Below are 20674 nucleotides of genomic sequence, written 5' to 3' on the forward strand. Positions count from 1 at the left end.
AAAAAACCGTAAACAATCATTCACTCAGTCCGAGACCCTGAGTTACACTTCCTGTAAACAAATATGTATATGTAAATATGTATATTACTATACAAATAACATGTGATTGAGACTAAGCGTCATTTTAATACTACTACATAAACAGCACTAAATTCATGTGTGCATCGGAGAAACAAGAGGACCATTTTATAAACACAGGGCAATTTCAAAGGTCAGATACCGTGTTATTTAGAAGGTCTGGTATTTATTAGTTCATGCTGAAATTATTAAATCGCTGCATAGAAAGGCAAAAGAGCTCTGAAACATAAAATAGCATTGCACTCTAAAACCCTCTTAGTCCAATTCAGGGATGTAGATGGAATTAAAAAAAATCTGGGATGTATTTGAAACAAGGTGGAAAGAAACCCTGGCATCAGGTACCAGTCCACTGCATGGACAATAAGAGTTTATAATTTGTTAAAGTATATATTTCAAGCTGCAACAACTACCAGCAACAACAGAGTTACGAAAATGAAGCACAATGGTAATGCAGCAAGTTTTCTTTACATTAAATCCAGTAGGGGGCAGTGAAATACCATTTTGAACTGAGAAATATCAGAGCAAGTCTGAAAGGACTAAAAATATAAATTGAAAATTGCCTTTTAAGTGTTTAGTTAAGTGAGGGAAACACAAATTGTATGATAAAAATACAGAATTAAACTATTTACAAAAATGATATAAACAAGCATCTATTTTCAATGCCCAATTTCAGTCTGCCTCCTCAGGATTTTAGTGCTCATCCCAAAGGGAATAGATTCAAAACATAAACATACTGTTGGACTTGAAGCCAGTCCATTGCGAAACACACATCCAGTCCTGACATACTGTTATACTGGGCCATTGGAGAGTCCCCAGTTAAACTAATCTACATGTCTCTGGAATATGTGTGGAAGACCAGAGTACCTGGATAAAAACAGGCAACAGGGAACTTGAAAGCTCAAGAAAGGCACTGGCTAGAACTTACATTCAAACCCAGTCTCCTGCAGCTGTCAAGCAGTAGAGCAAAATATGGCACCACTGTGCTACTCATACAAACACACATACATACATATATTAACAACACATAGCAAAGAAAAACATACCAAGTATCCATATACCATACCTTGTACAGGTCCAGTGAAACAATTACCAGGTCTCACTTTGCATATCCTGAAAGATGTCTTTTTTCTCACTTTAGCACACAAAGCATACAAGCTCACCTTCTAATCTGGCAATTCATAATTTGAGAATTATAGGAATACATTTTAAAAGTGAGCTGGGTCACAATTTGAAAATATTTATAAATTGCTTTTTCCCTAATCAACTTTATTCTATTTACAGTGTTTCTGAGCAGGAACACATATTACCAAAGTCAACAGGACAAACATGTGCTTAATTTAAAAAGTGGAAAGTAATCTGGAATGTGGTCTGCAGATCTTACCCCAATCAATTTGAATTGCTCTGCTAGTGTCCATGCCAAAAGGGATTAGTAGAAGGAAGCCTGAGAAATGCTACTTTAGTCTTTATTTGTTTAGGGGCATTTAACATTAGGCCTGTAACCATTGTCAACAATTAAATATCAAACTAATCTCAATAAGCCAAACATATAATATGTATGCCTTGGAGACAACCAGAACTGAATTTTGCTTAAAACTGAGTTGAGACAATTAGATGGTTCACTGAGTATCACATTTCTAAACTAATCTAAAAGCCTCATGAAGGCTGTGCTCAAATTACGGGCAGCGATTTTGAACTGCAAACAGCATCCATGCTGCCTTTAACTTGAAATGACACACAGAAAGCTTCTGATTACAGTGATCTGTCTACAGGCCAAAAGTTCATGTTAAACATGTGTGTGTTGCCTTTGCACAGACCACATTGCACATTTTAATTATAATTTAATTATAAATATAACCCGTTGCAAGAGAAATATCTTTGTTTTCACTCAGATTATACATTGGCATTTGAAACAATGTGTCACACCCTGTCAAAAGGAGGTAAAAAGGACTACCTTTAAGAGAGCTAATGACAAACAGCCAAAGAAGATGCAGATTTCAGTTCTCAACAAACCTGAATTAACAAATCTGTCTAATTAAACCAGTAGAGACAAGACAAGGATGCACAGCATCCACCTTGTGACTGCTTGTCTAAACTGATAAATAAAGTAAGTTAGCATTACTATTTAATTGGAAATGCAAATTTGCCATGCCAAAATAGCTGCAGTGTTCTAACAAGTAGTATATCCATAGACCACAATGCTTATCTAGGCTCTGTGTGTGTTGTAAGTAAGATGCAAAAAACATAATGTAAAATTGTCATATGTGTACCTAGAGTAATTGCAAATAGACTAAAGCCTATGTTAGCAGCACTGGGCACATCGTAGAAATCAACTCTGAATGAGAGACCAGTCTATCACATTGATCCTCTCATGGATGCACAGACACTCACACTGGGCCAATACAGAATTGCCAGCAAACCTAATGCATTCAATTATAAAATTCCCTTGAGAAATACCTTCTTTCTTAGCCAGGAATACATCCTAATTCAGGATATTTTTCAAAACCTCTAAATCCATCATCCTTAAAGGGAGAAAGGGGGACTAAGCTGGTGTGTACAAAAAAAAAATACAACAACAAATAGTTTGCACTTCTCTCCTTGAGGTAACTGGAGAAGAGGGAGGATTTAACAGGAACTCATCCATTTTTCATCTGTAAATGCCCTGACATTGGACTGCCCTTTGCAGAGCACATACTCTTACATGTAGTGGACACCAACAAGTGCATAAGCAAACAGCCTTGTAGGTTTTAGAGTGGGGAACTGAGCCAAAGCCATGCAGGCAAAACAAGCAGTGTCACTCGAGCAAATATGCAAACACCCAAAGCAGCTGTTACAGACACTGAACATTGCTATGGCCGGGAGAATAGGAAAAGGACTAAAGCAGGCATGCAAATGACATTTCTATAAAAATGACAGCAAGCCGGGAACTGGCTTCATCTTGTTTACAGGTTAAATTAATTTAATATCTTGTGATATCCAGGGTTAACTTTCCAGACTTCAGTGAAAGCACAGAGTACCACCTCCATGGATAGGTACACTACATTTACAGAAGAGAAAGCAAAACACAAAGCCAGGCCAAAACAACAACATTTATTTATATAGCACATTTTCATAAAAAAATGTAGCTCAAAGTGCTTTACATAATGAAGAATAGAAAAATAGAAGACACAGTAAGAAAATAAAATAAGTCAACATTAATTAACATAGAATAAGAGTAAGGTCTGATGGCCAGGGAGGACAGGAAAAAAAAAACTCCAGATGGCTGGAGAAAAAAATAAAATCTGCAGGGATTCTTGTCCATGAGAGTGTGGAGAGGAAATTGTGTTTTAAACACATATTTTTAACAAATGAAGGACTTGCTAGGTTAAAACTACCTTAACAGGCTTTTAACACCACCTTATTATATATTGCTTCATAATGCTTTCAAATAAAGAAAAAAAATACTATGTAATTTTACTGTTCACAATATTATTGTTGCACTTTATAATTATGTGCAATCAACAACTGCTTTCATGAATGATATCCTGGTTACTGTATTTAATTTAATAATGAACATATAATTTGTACGGCACTTGGTTAGGATGTGTTGTCATATATATATTCTCAGAGCTCTTCTAATCAAATAAAACTCTCATAATTTGCTTACAGAATAATTCTTTACAAATCATGATTGTCTTGGGAAAGCTGGAATTTGGACTTAAATACCATATATATGTGTATATCTGAATATAATAAATCATGTTTCTTGATCTGTTTTAACAATGTTTTGTGTTTAAATCGTTTTTTATTTTATTCATACTATATATGTACTTACTTTAAAGCAAGCTAGTTGAATAACTGAAAGCACACTTAACAAGAATGTTTGAACCAAATTGTTCTGTATTATTCTTGTTATTCTAATTTCTTATTCCAAAAAAATATTGGAAATTGTATGATAAACAGTCTACTGTTGGAATGTGTGGCTTCCTAAGTCATAATAATTTACAGTAAAATGATTACTCACAATGGCTAAAGTTTAGATTTAAAGTCTGCAAAGATTTCCATTCAGAATACTTTATGTATGTAGCTAAAATAATAGCACTGAGCTAATGCTCAAGCTCCAAACGATAAACAACCGCATGTTACACAGGCCACATCCTGTGCACTTAAATACTACAACAAGAGAATATTAGCATGTTTTCTATTTGGCAAGTGGTTAAATCAGGAAAGATAAATTAATAAACTGCATTAATGGGCAGAGTATCATCTGCAGTATTTTATTAATAATTTTGATTAACAGACATTTACTAGGGAGGGCTGCAGTTGGCAAATACTCACTAGTGTCAGAGGCAAAACTAGATTGACACATGGCTGCCTTAAGTCAATCAGATTCTACAAAAGCTGCTTGATAGGCCATTGCCATTGCCAGAATGCAGCGACTGCTACCAGGCAATAAAAATCAAGAATGTGTTGGGTGTTTGCTAATAGGCAGGGTCTGTAGCACAACTGAGAGAAAGGACACACCTGTCCTAGGATGGAATGGAGCAGGTAACCGAAGACAGGACAGGGATACCTGAACCTCTGTCTAAAGAGAAGATGATGCCAGGAAGAGAAGGATAAAAGTTGTAAAACCATCTAGCTGACTAGTAGCAGCAGGGGTCCACTACAAAGAGTAGAAAATAAGTAGAAATGTTGCTCATTCAAGAGAAAGCTATGAAGAGGACTGATAAGTGGCCACAACTCACTCCACTAGACAACAGCTGCCTAGTACATAGTAAATGACTTAAATAAGAGGGACAGCATTATTTCCTGTGGGGAAAGAGTAGCTGAGGAGTTGTTTCAGAGAGCTGGTCTTTGAGGTCAACATAAGGCTCAAGGGTGAAGATATATCTGAGACTAAATAATGAGAGCTTTAGCCTTGCATCCCTGAAGTAGAAGAAGTTGGCACCAGGTCATGGAAAAAAGTGACAATGTCTGAGAGTTTAAGACACTTTGTGTAAAGAGACAATAGTAGTGTTTAAGACAAAGGTTTAAATGGAGTGAGTATAACACCAAAGATGTGAGGCAAGAAACAGTGTGTTTTTACTGTTCCTGTAAGATGGGCAAGATACTTCAAAATGTAGCTGGGGCGTAAGAGCCATAAAGCCAGGCACATGGGAGTTGCAGGATATTATTTCTTTTGAGAACTGTTTAGTACTTCGCATTCCTTAATGTTAATGCTGTGAATATTTTGTTATTAAAAGTATCATTCTTAATTACTTCTGTTCTGTTACAAGCCATCTAGTATGTGAAGTGTTGTCAAAAGGGCTCCCTCCCATCAGATAGTGTTGATATTTTTTGCTAAATGTTATAATTTTTATTTTATTTCCTTTATACGATACGTTTATTTTGCAAAATCACTAATAATCTCTCAATATGTAATACTTTGCTCATCTTTATGTCCTCTTTCGCCAACCACACAGACAGATGATGAATGGTTTTATATAAGTTTATATTGTGTCAGCTGAAAGACTAAGGGTTGAGACAGAGATAGGTGAAGCTAGCTACCTGGAATAATAATTGTTTTAAGAAAGAGACTGAATGCCTTTCAGTGGAATTCTGGAAATATATGGGGAAGCTTCGACAATCCAACAGCAGAATGTAAATAGGGAAACTACAGACATGAGGGAAGAGGTAATCCACAGTATTAAAGGAGGGATTTGTAAAGAGTTGGCCTTGTAGGAGCGCCAGCACAATTTATTTGCAGGTACATAATAGAGACATGTTAAGTCACGACTTGCCTAGACCTATATAAATATGCTTATGTGTTGTTTTGGAATCTACTCCAGTGGCCCCTTAAGAGACTGTTCATGCTTAGTAGGTCTCTATTTCTCTCATTTCAGTGCCCGATACAATATTTAAATTAATGATAAGCAACTTCAATATAAGATGCAAAACATGTCTTGTCCCATTTCTCTTAATCCAAACAATACTGAAACATTCATACATTTATATGGTGTTATTTTTTCTACACAAGTGACACAAAATTAGAACAGTCACTAAAACTGAGTAGTGTTGTGATAAGAAAGAGCAAAATAAAATCATTGAATCCAGTTAAGGACTGCAAGGAGCCAGAGCACATTCTGGCAGTATTGAGTGCAACATGGAAACCAGCCCTGGATGGGGTGCCATTCTGTACACTAATTTAGTCATTTTGAAACCTACAGAATTTCTTTTGCACATGGAAAAATATGTTCATATGTAATAATTCAAACTGTTTTAGTCCAGCTCAACTGGAAATTAAAAAAATTACATTATTGATTACTTTTATTTAAATTGTTATTTTTACTAAATATGTACACAATGGTATGCTTTACTTAAACAGTATCTTACTTATTTTTCTTATTATACAGCCATCATCATGAAGAGCTACCGTTTAGTAAAGGTGTTTCACAGATTGCTGGTCTAAATGCTTATCTCTTCATTGACTGCTCATCCAGAGGGTCGGTAAAACTTTCACTTTGTTGCCACAGTAACGGTAATAAATGAGCAAGTAGCTTGAAGAGCTTCGGTTCTATAAATAGTTTTGCAGTGTACCTTTTTTGTAGCTCTGCAGATGTCCATGCAGCACATGGCTACAATCAAACATTGAGCTTCTGTGCATTGGTCCAGCCTGGTAGCATTCCAGGATCTATGAACAATACTCCTGTGATGTTGGCAACATCAGCTAGTAAATAATAAATAGAAAGCAAGACCAATCTAAACCTGAAGGAATGCATGAGAAAGATTTCTGGAAGATATGTGCATTCATGATTTCCTCAAGATAAAATTCAGTGGCAAGTTGGCACAGTATTTGGGGCTGGTGCCTCACAGCCAAATTGGGTGTCTGTGCTACTTCTTTGCTCAATTATCATTTTTAAATGATCCATGGACAAAAAAGAAATTCTATGTGAGAGAGGACCTGGCCAAAAATACATGTTGGGTATTTAATGCAACAATCAGATATATTAAGTAAACTTGTTTTAATCTCAATAAGTAAGCATTCTAAGTGTGGGAAGCTTCATTTATCACGGTCTTTTGGACCACCATGGACACATCCAGATATTTTTGAAAAATCAGCTAATCAAAGGATCATTATCTGTTTAAAAAGTCTGAAAAGTGCAAGAGTGGCTCATTGAACATTAACAGTAAAAAAAATAAATAAATAAAAAATAAAAACACAATAACTTGGTTCCATAACTCATAATTATTCCTTATTCTTTATTCATTAGACAAAGTGCAACACAGTGCTATGTACTGTAAATGACAAAACTCATTTCGAATGATCTTTCCTGGTGTTCAGTGTTTTTAGTACTTACACGTGTCACTCACATATGTTAACAAAGATAGGCTGGCCTGTGCCATTAGCATGCTTTGAGAGAACCAATTCTGTTTTCTATTTCATGATTCCCTTTCCATCAACCCACGCTAAATCAAGGTTGAAGGGTGTAGGAAACTTATCTGGTTCAATGCAATTACTATGGCAAGGTTATTAATCTATAGCACATTACACATTCTCACACTCATTCACACATTTTGAGTCGCTAATTAATCTTAAAGGTAGATGTTCCCTTTCTCTCACCACATTGCTACAGAGATACAGCAATTGCATGTTCAAAATGTCTCAGTTTGACTAACTCATTAAACCATTTAAAAAGAATATACAAACTAAAAACTTTGACTTCTCTAACTTATTAATCATTTCAAGATCACAAAATAATAAGTATTTTTAATACGCACAAAAAGTGATTCACGTAAAACTGATACTCGGTTTGGCAGCTTTAGAGTTTCTCTACTTGTTCTTATCTAGCCTGTTGACTGTCTAACAGCTGTGGATGACGACTTTTATTTCAAAAATATGGAAGTCTGAAAAGACTGAGGCAAGCAGCCCAAGAGTGAAAAAACATTTATTGGCAGACAAGTAGCAGCCAACAAGAACAAAGTCCCAGTCTTAGGGTGCCCAATAGTAATAGACAAGAAACTCTAAAGTGATTCTCTTGTAGCATACACTTTTTCAATGATGTGCTGCATTCTTCTGCCTTAACAGCTGCTTGTTTCGATAATATCAATCAGAATTTAAGTTCAAGCCACAAATAACATTTTTCTGTAATGTTTTGTTCTTTGCCTCATATTAAGGTGTGTTATTCTGGTCTTGCAATAGGCTGCAAGTTAGAATAACATGTTTTCAGGGAAATTGTGCCTACTGCACAATACTGTAGTGATGCACTAGGCCATTATGGAGAATATCATCATTCTTACTCTGTTCTGTTGCACACACTGACTTTTAAGCTTTCTGAACATTTGCCTCAGTGTGGGAATCCTGATTAGCTCTTTTAATCACCACTTTCTTTGTGCTATAAGAACTGAAAAAAGAACATTAGAGTTCTGCGCAATACAAAAACTATCATGAAAAAATGTAAAAAGCTGGCAGGAGTCAACAGAATTTTTTGGATTTGTTTATTCATTATGGTTCATGGCCCTGTGCTAATGATCATTCTAAGATGAGAAGGAAATTGAAGTTGATGAGAGGAAATTGCATGCACAGTATGCTGTACCTAGACTACATTAATTAAGTCAAAAAGACCTTTTGATAGAATGGACCCCAAAGCCAACAGCAACTCGGTTCAATTAATGTAAGGCATAGCTATTTATACTTCTAACTAGGTTATGAATGACCAGACATTGTCGTTTATGTTTTAAGAAGAAATTAATCTAAGAGAAAGGGCATACATAAAATGACAGTAGTAAACAGCATAATTTTGTAACATTACTAAAGAATCTATTGGTATGTGGGCCTTGTACTTCTAAACAACACAGTAATGGATAGACCGGTCAGCTACAAGATTTAGAGGCACTTAAATGTTGTTCACAAATTCTAGTCAGACTGTAGAAGGTCTAAAATGTCGAATTTGTCTAGTAGTTCCAGTACTGTGGGTTGTCACTACTAGAAGACACTGTATCTCTTAAGGCTGTAGGAAACCATGGAAGTTGCTATTTTCAGGGTGATGATGCAATAGAATGATCGTGCAGGAGGACAGGAGCCCTTTAGTACAGAAAGTTGCATCAGGGAGAATATTGAATATCTGGGTTGCTGCAGCGAGTAACAATGGTTAGGAGTCCAGGACTGCAGGGATGCCTCGGATTACTACAGACTGAGTTGTGATTCTGAGATATGAAGCTGGCTCAGTGTGGAATTATTAATTTATTATATTCTATGATATTTTAATTGAATATAAATCAAGTGACATTATTCTCAGTCTATATTATTCAATAATGAGAGCACATTTGGATTACTGTGTGCAGTTTTAGTCACCATAGAAAAAAAAAAAAATCACAGCACTTCAAGCTGTGCAGAGTAAAGTGTAACCAAGAGCATCCCAGGACTTAAGGACATGTTCGGAAAGACTCACAGAATTAAACCTGTTTATTTTTCACCAGAGTAGGCTGTCAGGACCGAATCCCGTTCTTAAAAATTAAATAAATAAAGTAGATCAGGCATAATTCTTTCAAATTAATGATGAATCACACAGTCAAGGACACCAATGGAAATTGAAGTGTATCTGTGACAGAATCCTGGAAGCACTTCCTTAATCAAAGATTTGTGGGAATCTGGAGCAAAATACCAAGACATGAAGTTGAAGGACAAATCTTGACAACCTTTAGGAGGTATTTAGATGAGATATTCAGATAGCTTAGCCATTAACTAAACAAAAAAGCCTGATAGACTGATTGGTTTCCACTCATTTGTCAAATGTCTTATGTTCTTAAATTACTATTTTATGATATGGCAAAGATTGAACATTTTAGAATACTTAGTAACATTTAGGGAGTTGTACCATTTATCCACGCATTTACTATATACGTTCAGATTAAGTCAAGGTCACTGGAAGATGAAGACTATTCTAGAAGCAACAAGTTCAAGATTAAAAGAAACTTTTAACGGGATCTCAGTTTGCCATAAGACAGACATAAATATAGTAGATTCAAGATATGTCAACCATGAATTTTCATTTCTGGGCAGCAAAGCATCTGCTTTTAAAAATACTTTACTGCCTTTAGAACCTTTTCAAAAATTGTATTTTAGTATTTGGTATAGTTATCACTCTATAAAAAAGTGTTTATATTTTAATCTTGCATTTTAACCATTTTAGTCCAACATGTTCATTTTCCAGATGCATAACTTTTTAATTTGTTATCTTTTCCAAAGGGTTGCTTAATAATACCCATTTTTATTTACTATATAGTTCTGCTAAATAAATGTCTGTTTATGAGAATGGTGAATTAACATCATTCTAAAGCATGTGTGCTAATATTAGCAGGATAAGAGAAAACTCTCACAAAATAAACAATAAGAACATGACTGGAGGCTGAAGATTAATGGAATGGAAAGTTGATGTAGGCAGCTATATACTTCATTGCACTTGTGGTTGCATTTGTTCCACACAAACAGGATTTAAAAGTTTACCTGCTGTGGGGTAATCACCTCAAACTTGACCTCAAAAACAGAACTTTACGTAATTATTCAAGAGTCAAATGCAGTGTTTCCTAAACCTTGGTCAGGTAAAACAAGAAACTTGATAGATTTCAATCCAAGCATTTAACCCACATTTGCTTCACCAGGCAAATATCAAACAGCACATCATCACCAGGTGCTTTATAAAGCAAACATAAATATATTTAAAAGCAAAAAGATAAAACACAAATTCTTTCACACCATAACCAAATTTCAAAAAGAAATGCATAAAGTTAAATGGATGGGTAAAACAGAGTAGACTATCAAATTATGATATGATAATAGTGAATACTCATAATAAATCAATAGTGACAGAAGATTCATATCAGAAAATAAATTCACTTTTATTGTCAGTTAAAATGCTCAAGACATGGGATGAGTTTTTAAACGTGACTTTCATGCATCCATAGAAGGTACTCCAAGAACAGACAAATGTATAGAATTCTTGAAGTTCTAAGAAGTTAACAATGAATGACGTACCATTTTACATCACTTCATTACAAGACTACAGGGGAACACAAGACATTTATGTGGCCTTTGCCTTCTGGGCAGCTTACTGTAGTGGGTATATACCTGGGTGGGTTCGGGTCAGGGTGGGAGAGAGTGACTTTATGCAGTGAGCAAACTGCTCATTGGATCAATGCAAATGTCAGGACAGAAAGACTGGCACACACACTGACAGAGAGATAGTACTTTATTGATCGCAGAGGGGAAATTCACAAAATTTACCTAAACAAAAGATCATGTGATTAAAAGCTCAGCTGAAGATGAATTCAATGAATCCAATTGATCTCTCTGCTAGCTTTTACAGATTTACATCCATCTGTAAGTGTGTTTTCTTTTAAAAGCAATTGTGATATTAGATCCTGTATTCGGTAACTGGCTAACACATACTAAAAATAAGGACTGTTGGATACAAAGGAAGGAAATGTTACAAATAAATTTGAAAAGATCAATTGAAGTCAGTTGCTACTCTAAATTCAATTAAATATTTAGCCCGCTAATGATAATTTGCAGAACCAGAACTGAAACAATTGCGGTTCTCTTGCTGTTAAATTTATATAGTATTCTAACGCAGTGCAGGGCTTTTTCAGACAGGATGACGCAGGGCTCTGCAATAACTAGCAGCATTTTCATAAATCTGAAAACAGTGTGTCAAACTTTAAATAAAGTGTGTTCAGATAATTATAAATGATGATACAATAAAACAGCATAGTAATTTCAGCCAATGCCAGAACATTACAATCTAGAAAAAGGTTAAATTGAAACAGTCACCTCTTCTGCAATTCACAAGCCTTACTTCTAATATCATCTGCACATTAATAAGATGGTGCTCAAAGACATTCTTGTTGAGAGCTACAATATCTGCAGAAGTTCTTCAAACACTGTGCTTTCTTAAGACATTATTATTTCCTCATTATCATAATACCACATAAATCAAATAAAACCAATTGTCATTAACAAGCTGTTGGTCATTTCCAACAAACACACAAGAAAAACTTCTGTACTCTTATTATTTCTTCTGGCTACAATCAAGCTATTTTATTCCAAGTGACCTGCTGCTCACAGTAGCACTCACAGCTTCTCAAACAAAACAGGAAGCTCTGCTCTTTGTCATCTCACTTTTTGCCATCTAATATATCTGCTTTACATCCTGCCTAATAAATTTTCTGGCTTTCTCTCTCTTCCACCCCACAGGCTCTTCACTTGCCAATGTTGCAACTACAATGCAAAACAACCTTTTAAAACAGATTTTAAAAATTGAATAACTTACACTCAGTTACGCCCTAAATTCTGTGGAAGGTATGCATCTATTGCATTATGAACAGGAACCACTATTGGGAAAGCTGAAGGCTTTGCGTGAACCTGCGACCCTTGAATCATGGATAAAGTTATTAAAAGACCACTGCACACAGGTTAGACTATACCATGGTCTAGATCTGCCCTACTGGATGTGTCGCAGAGCAGGCCAGGTGCCACTGTTCCCCTCTCTGGATACTCGACTTACTTTGATCCATACAGTCACCCTAGCAAAATCCCCACACACCCCAAGATCAAATTTCAGCTGCAGGAACTAGTCACTTCTCACTACAGCAATACAGGTTATAGACTTGGCCCAGCAAACCAGGCAGGCAGAGGCCAAGTCCATTTGTATGAAACTAGGTAAACGAATAAACTTTCCTCACGTGAATGAACTTCTCTGTGGTTAGCCAGGCACCATGAGGGCCACAAAGTCCCTGAAAATGCACTAGTTATGCAACTAAAATGTTAAAAAAGAATACAACTGCTGACAAAATTAACAGTCATGTAAGAAGAAAGTCCAAAGACTGTTAAAAGTGTTTGAAAAAAGCCTATGTTAACTATAAAGGAAAAGAAAGGAGTGACAGAAGTGCTGAGTTGGAGATGGACCTGCACAAAGAATAATGAACCCTCCCTTTAAGGTCTGCTAAAAACTACCTAGTGTTAGTATATCACAATTGTGCTGTTCCATATGTCCTGCAACCTATTCCAAGAAATGGCCTGGTGACCTCCTAATGGGTGGCCCACCATATTGGTCTATGACAAACATACAAGTTGTTTTAATAAGGTGGAAGGCAATCGCTGGAACTGCTAAGGGATTGAGAGAAGTAGCTCTCAGCCGAGTAAACAGCTGTAGTGCAGACAGGTGTGTAATCAGCATGATCAAACAGTGAACCTGAACTTTATTTATGGAAAGCAGGATATTGGAAACCACACAACTCAACCTGACAGGACTGTGGGTAAATCCACAGTTAAATGGAAACAGCTGTCATAGGACAATGTTAAGAAGTATTTCAGGCTTTATACTGCCAATAGCTCTCCCTGACATTGAGACAGGCTAAATGACAGAGAAACTGTGTGAATCACTAGGAAGAAAACTGCAAGGAGAAATCAATATCTAGAAGCCTGATGGTGCTAGGGTGTAGAGTAATAGCACACAGTAATGTGTTTCACATATAATGACGAAAACACCTTGCATAACCCTGAAACAAAAAAGCAGGGGTTACTAAAAATTCAAAACTAATATATGTGAAGACTCAGTCAGTAAAGGCTATAGAAATTTCAATGGCAAGTATCTAGGGGCATACTGATTGACATATCACTTTGAAATTCAGCACTTTGAGTCTACTGTGTGCTTTAATTATAAAGCTTAAAATCCTTTAGGTTTTATTATCAAACTTTGAGTTAGAGGAAAAAATAAATGTTTCTGGACAATGGTGAAAAAAACAAGATTATTCTTACAAACAGAGGACAGTCCTATAGCACTTACAAGGATTTAAAAATATAATCTAGCAACAGAAAAGTACATATTTCTGAGAAAGCTTATAAAATTTTAACCAGTGGGTAATGTTTTATAACTCTTTGAAAAAGTCAACCATTTATGTAACAAAGACAGCCACTGATAAAACTGACAAATTTCCTTTTCAAGATGAATGAGTTTAAGCTGCTTCTGAAAGCATATACTATAAATAAGAAGCATAATGCAAAGCCAAGATAAACAGTCAATTCTTTTCAGCAACCCCCTGGCAAGCACAACAGGATATAAAAGATGTGCAATCTATCTGTGTTACACCCACAATAAAGACATTGCTTGCTAAGAAAGAAAATGCACACTTTTAGGGAAGTGACTGTGCGGAGTTTGCAAGCTGAAATAGTTACAAAGAATTTGTTTCCTGAAATGTGTTAAGTGTTTGGTTACCAAGTGCCCGATTATTTAACATATTCTCCATACAGGTGTGCAAGTTCCACAAAAGTCTTGCTCAACTGACATATGATGTTCTAAAAATGAAGCCAAAAACCATGAAACAAACCTGAAAACAAATAATCTGAACAATATCAGAAAACAACTGAGCTTTGTTCCAAATTTGGCAGACACAGACTCATAATAAAGCACTGACAAGTTTAAATGTGCGCTTCTGTTCTGTGTATGGAATTACCAGGAGACTCACAAAAACGTGGCTTACAAATCAAGAAGCACATACTGATACGATCTTTTTGACACACCCATCTTTTTTTTACAATCACTGTGCCTACCTGTGAAGACTTCTTTACATACAATCCACAAAGTTTTAAAGACAGAAGGGTTTCTTGGTTTCAATGCACTACTCACAAAACCAGCAGTATGCCACTATTTCATCAGTTGCTGAACTGGGCATTTTACAGGAGTACTCATAACTGGATATTGCTCCACAAATCTTTCATGTGTCAACTTGAAGGAGCTTGTAAAAAAAAGTACAGCTCCAAAACTGAAATAGGCATTTCAAATTAAAATGGAATGTCTCGTCTCTTGCATGTACAAAGCTAACAAAACTAACAAAATGTTCTTGGCAACTTCCCACATGCTTCACACAGTGAGTCTCATACACTCAAGAGTGTATAAGGAAGAACAACTCTACTGGGTATTTCATGCACAACAATATTTAATGTGTGATAAGATAGAATCAGACACTATTTTAAAGAACACACTGCAGAAGTCTTCATTTCAGAAAAAAAAAATGATGATGGAAGGGACCAACATAGGCTGTAGGGTAACTGATTAAAAACAGTCTACAGTCAGTATGTGAATTGGGTAGTATGATAGTTTGGACAAAGGATTTTACACTCACTAAGCAAATTCTTAGGCATAATAATAAAGGGTAGGACATCCTTCTGCTCTCAAAAAAGCCTCAGTTCTTCGCATGGATTCCAAAAGATGTTGCAAAGATTCCTTTGAAGGCAAAGGAACATTTGGGCCTCACTTCTAAGACTGTTTGCCCCAAGACCTGGTCTTTGAAAGCAAATGAATGAATTTCTGCAGATTTGTCAGCTGCACATTCATGCTACAAATCTCCAGTTCTGCCACATCCTAAATGTGTTCTGTTGGATTCAGATCCATTGATTGGGAGGGTCACTCAAGAACAGTGAACTCATTGTTATGTTCATGAAATCACTTTGCGACATGGTGCATTATCATGCTGGAAGTAGCTATTAGAAGATGGATAAATTGTGGCCATGCAGTCAAACAACAAATGATTGGTATTAACATGCACAAACTATGACGGGAAAACATTCCCCACATCATTACACCACCATTATCACCAGCTTGGACTGCGGACACAAGGTAGGCTGAGTGCATGGATTATTATTAATGGTGCCAAATTCTGACCCTACCATCTGCCTGTCTCAGTCGAATTCGAGAATCATCAGACCAGGCTACAGTTTTCCAGTCTTCAGCTGTCCAGTTTTAGTGAGCCTTTTAAAAGATTACAGACTCTTCCCAGCACAGGCAGTCTTAAAATGATGAAGTCAACCATTATGTTCAACCCCAGAGAAGCCACAAAGTGTTTGCTGGATATAAGTCTGAAATTAAACTTCCAAAATGAAAAACAGGAACACACTCACTCAAATGAGAACATTTAGATCACTTCCTCCAATAAAAACCTTGAAACTTACAAAAAGACAACAGAATCTTGTATTTCTTGGTGCAATCAAAATATGTCTAAATAGCAAAAAGGTAAAAATTAGCACCCTTTCGAGAAATTCAGCCACAAGTACCGTTTTAACATAAGTAATCCCAGTGTGGAGAGCAGAGCCAAAATTCACATAAGTAATTACACATTTGCAACACGACATACTTTTTCAAGGTGTTTTTTTAACTGTTTCCCCATTAATTACATTCTCAAAAAAACATTACAATGAACCTCTTTTTTAAAGAGTTGATGTTGTAGGATAAGATCATACAAATTATAATTATAAATTATAAAATAATAAAAAAAAATAGTTCAAACAAAGACTCACCTACTAACCCTTTCACTTCACTGACCGTAAATTCAGGATCAGGCATTCTTTAAAGCAATGAAAAATCAGTATTTAGTTTAGCAGTAACACATATCATTGAATTTTGCATTAATTTAACAAACATTATAAACTTCTACTCTATATAATAACATTAAGGAGCAGTGTAAAATAATCAAAATACAAAAAATATCTGACACCCTTTACAGTCATATAATTACCAAAAAGTGTTTTACAATAATGTATACCGGTATTCGGAGGTTAATTTACTGGCACTTCCTAGAACTAGGGTGTTAGCCTGGAGAGGTCTATTAATTTTTTACATCTCAGATGTGTCTCACTTAAAGGTTTTCCAATGCTGCTTCTGTCTACGTGTCTATATAATCACTGGGAATTCCATTCACTGTATTACTCTTGCCTGAAGAAGGGGCCTGAGTTGCCTTGAAAGCTTGCATAATGTAATCTTTTTACTTAGCCAATAAAAGGGGTCATTTTGCTTGACTTCTCAAGACACTTACTAAAAACTTTTGAATATGGCACTTTTTTGCTAGGCCTATTATCGCATTAACTGTGTGGAACTGTGCCAGAGGTGAACAAACTGAATCTTGGAAGGATGCAATAACAGCATTTCTTTTCTTTTTGACAGTCTGTCAATAACACAACACTCTCAAACTGGTATAAACCAAATCCGTGGAGACAACACTGGGAATATCAGGCACAAGATAGGAATGAACACTAAACATGTCCGAGTCCATCTCTGCTAGCCTCACATCTTTAAACTACATCAATCTTGAGAATCTTTGACAGTGTGGTTGTGCTATGATTTTTTCTGGTATTATCATTCTTTTAATCAGTGACTTACTAATTAGCATGCAGAGGTGTGATTCGCAGTGTTGGGGGACATTACATTTAAAAGTAGTTTAGTTACATTACTCGTTAATTATAAAAAAAACAGTAATAAAGTGTAATGCATTACAAACAGTGCATTAATTTTATGTTACTTTTTCTTTAATTGTATGAAAAACGGCACAATTCAATGGACAGTGTTTGTTATGAAATCCCATTTGAACTTTCATGACACTGACGGCCAAATTTGATAATTGTTCTGGTGTTCAATAAATAAGTTTAGTCCTTCATGTGCTGTGAATTAAATAACATGCGTCCGCTTTTCCATCCCCAAAGACAGCTCCCAAAGATTCGTGGCATGAACATTAGCTGCTGTATCACCAGATCACATAGTTTCAATGTGTATATTAAAGCAAACAACTATGAATCTTGCTTTTATCCACTAAGCAATCTAGACGGTAATAATTGGTATAAAACAGCATTGAAAGTATGTAAGGCAAAAGCTGAATCAATCAAGACTTCTGTCATCTCAGATGAGCTTTCAGAATAGATGCAATACAAACCACAGTAGTGATCTGGCTTGATTCTCCCTTCACCACTGTGTTATACAGATTTTCAGCAAAAATTAGCATTCAGTTACAGTACTAGAAACAAATGCTGAAACAGGCAATCATTTTGAAGAGTGTTATATACCAAAACATTTATGTAATAGCAAAAACAAAGTTTGCTCAGTAAAGCCAAATTGTAAATGTAGAATCAATTATCAAGGATCTCAGACCAATAATATACAAGCTACTGGGCATAATTTCAGTTCTTTCACAACTGACAATATTAGTTTTCTTCACAGAATGAACAGTAAGCTAGCTACCACTCACTCACAATACAGTATCAATGGCATAAATGAAACTAATTTGAAAATAATTAAAATAAATTACTTACTTGATTCCTAACCCATCTTTGGCTTTGAATATGAGAGGAATCCTAAGGCCTTCTCTTTGAACATACTCATAATTAAAATCTGTGAAAAGAATAAAACAGGTAAAGTCATTATTAACTAATTAAATTTAAATGCCCTCACTAAATGTTAAATTGTGCACTACATATTAAAAATTAAGTTGTTTTATTTTCAAAATGTTCTTCTAATTGCTAAAAAGTCCTAGAAAAAACACTGGTTATCCAAGGCCTTTCTCTGCTATTGACTGACTAATTCAGTACTGGGAAGCATAAATTACGAAATATTAGAAAGGGTGGCTGAATCAGAAACCTTTGGCAAAACTGCCTGGACATAATCTGATTAGCTGTGTTAAGAGGTGACAGGACAGGAAAGTATGCAAAAGAGACAAGTGTGCAATCAAAACAGCACAGGGTTGGAAAAGGAAAAAAACTGGATCACAGAATTGGCAGATGGTTAGACTCCATGGATCACCAGGGTGAGTAAGTGTCAAGGCATCGTAAATTTTGAGCTTCTGTAAAATTATTTCTTCTCCTTGGGGGAAAAAAAAAAATTATTTAATCTAAATTACCAGGAAAATTCTCCCAAGATTCTAGAATACAGCAGATTTAGGAATAGCGAGACTCTACCAATCTTGAAGACCAAGCCAAGTGTAGCTGGCCCTTTGAGGAAATGACATAGGGAGCAATCCAAGGGAGGGGAGTCAGGTGTTAAAAATAGCACTGTGACACTATGATGATGAGGTTCTGTAAAGAAGGTGATTCCTGGACTTATTCTTGCCAGCACCATTTAAGTCCAGACATAGTGCTTTTCTGAAAAGTAGACGAACGAAAGAAAGCCAATACATCGGAGACAAGACAAAGCTTTTCCTAGTGAGGCCAAGCAGGAAAGACAGACTTTTATCTTCTTATTATATGCCTCATTATAATTGTTCAATATTGCTTATCCCTCACCCTGTGTATTCTGAAGTAAATCTGTACTCATATCAGCATTCTGAAATAACTTTACATTTATTTAAAGTTAAGAGTGACACTTAAGTAACACTCTCCCAAATATACTTAAGATTGAGTGTCCTGTGTAAAAGAAGGAAATGAAAATATAATAATATCTCATTCATCCACTATGTACTTCACATAGCGCCTTTCTATGGAATTCCTTACTATAAAACCCTTATGAGATAGATAGATAGATAGATAGATAGATAGATAGATAGATAGATAGATAGATAGATAGATAGATAGATAGATAGATATTTTTCAGACACTTTAAATCCTTGTTACCTTTCCCATCCATGCGATCCACATAAGATAAATTATAAGCTTCACTTTTCAGTTTATCTTCCAAATCAAACCCCCGGATGTTGGCAATTTCCTCCACATCTGACAGGTCATCATTTTCATCATACATTCTTCTGCCAATAGAGCGCTGCTTGTGAAACATAAGGTGGAGGCAAAATAAATGTGTAATAAAGCAGTTTAAATCTAATCAATATTTTTAATCTTTAGAGCAAGAAATATATTTGTAAGATATTCTTAATTGTTTATTTATGAATGTATTAACTTTTAAGGAAGCTGTATTAATTATATTAGTAATTATATTGGTAATATTTCTCACCTTAAAAATGGTAACTTTATAGTAAGACTGAATAGTTTAGAGAGATAAGCTTTCACTCATAAAGATGGTTCATAAAGAGTTTACTGTAGTTGTTTTATATTATAAACAAGTTATTTATTTAACTTAAATGAATAAAGCAATACAAAACAAATAGAAATCTATTTACAGAAAAAAATTTACAAACTTAAAAATGTTTGGCAACAGTTCAGATCATTTTATTACTATAGCCAGTTCGAGTCAAAAAAGAACACAAAACTGAAAATTAAATTTTCTCCTCATTAGCAGTTATTCCGTTTTTCACTCACATACGCTATAAACAGTCACGAAAACATGACAAATGCCATTGTAGTATTGAGATGGAATAAATAAGAGTTTCTCCCTTTCCAGGTAAGGGCCATACCGAATGGCATTCCTGGACTAATCCAGGCATTGTGTTTTTGTACAATGTGATGTTAAAATTGTGATTATGTTTAATGCCTGTTGACAACACTTTGCAAATAAAATTAACTCAAAGCTTTACTTTTTCTAAGTATCATTTTTATAGTTTAACTTATTGAAATAATTATAATCACATTAAGCTCCTTCATTCAAATATTATACATTACCTGAACTGCATTTATTGAGGTTATGTGGCAAGTAAAAACCTTCTAGATGGTTCTGTCAATAAATGGTGCTATACAAAATAATTGGGAGTGTAAAATGTATGATCATTTGTAAAAAAACATTATATAATGATAAGTTGCTTATTTCACTTGAACTGTACTCTTTTGATCCATGTATTACATTTCTCAAGTGCCACGTAAAAAAGCCTTGATGAAGCTTTCTATAAAACTGTTGTGTATAAAATACAGATAAATTGCATCAAAAGTTATTTCAATCATTAA

The 20674-nt window shown here is 35.3% G+C and overlaps 1 protein-coding gene across 4 annotated transcripts in view; it reads right to left on the minus strand.

Moving 5' to 3' along the window:
• LOC120540810 (lysine-specific demethylase 2B) overlaps nucleotides 1–20674 on the minus strand; it is a 93045-nt gene that overhangs the window by 69543 nt on the left and 2828 nt on the right. For 2 of the 4 annotated variants that reach the window (XM_039771878.1, XM_039771876.1), the window contains exons 2-4: nucleotides 19457–19601; nucleotides 18164–18242; nucleotides 16382–16428 (exon numbers count right to left, since the gene is read on the minus strand). In XM_039771878.1, coding sequence (XP_039627812.1) covers nucleotides 16382–16428; nucleotides 18164–18242; nucleotides 19457–19601 — 271 coding nt within the window. Of the gene's footprint in view, nucleotides 1–16381; nucleotides 16429–18163; nucleotides 18243–19456; nucleotides 19605–20674 lie in introns of all 4 variants that reach the window. The other 2 variants (XM_039771877.1, XM_039771875.1) reach the window with 1 other exon arrangement.

This window comes from Polypterus senegalus, chromosome 12 (genome assembly GCF_016835505.1).
Source record: "Polypterus senegalus isolate Bchr_013 chromosome 12, ASM1683550v1, whole genome shotgun sequence".
NCBI classification, from domain to species: Eukaryota; Metazoa; Chordata; class Cladistia; order Polypteriformes; family Polypteridae; genus Polypterus; species Polypterus senegalus.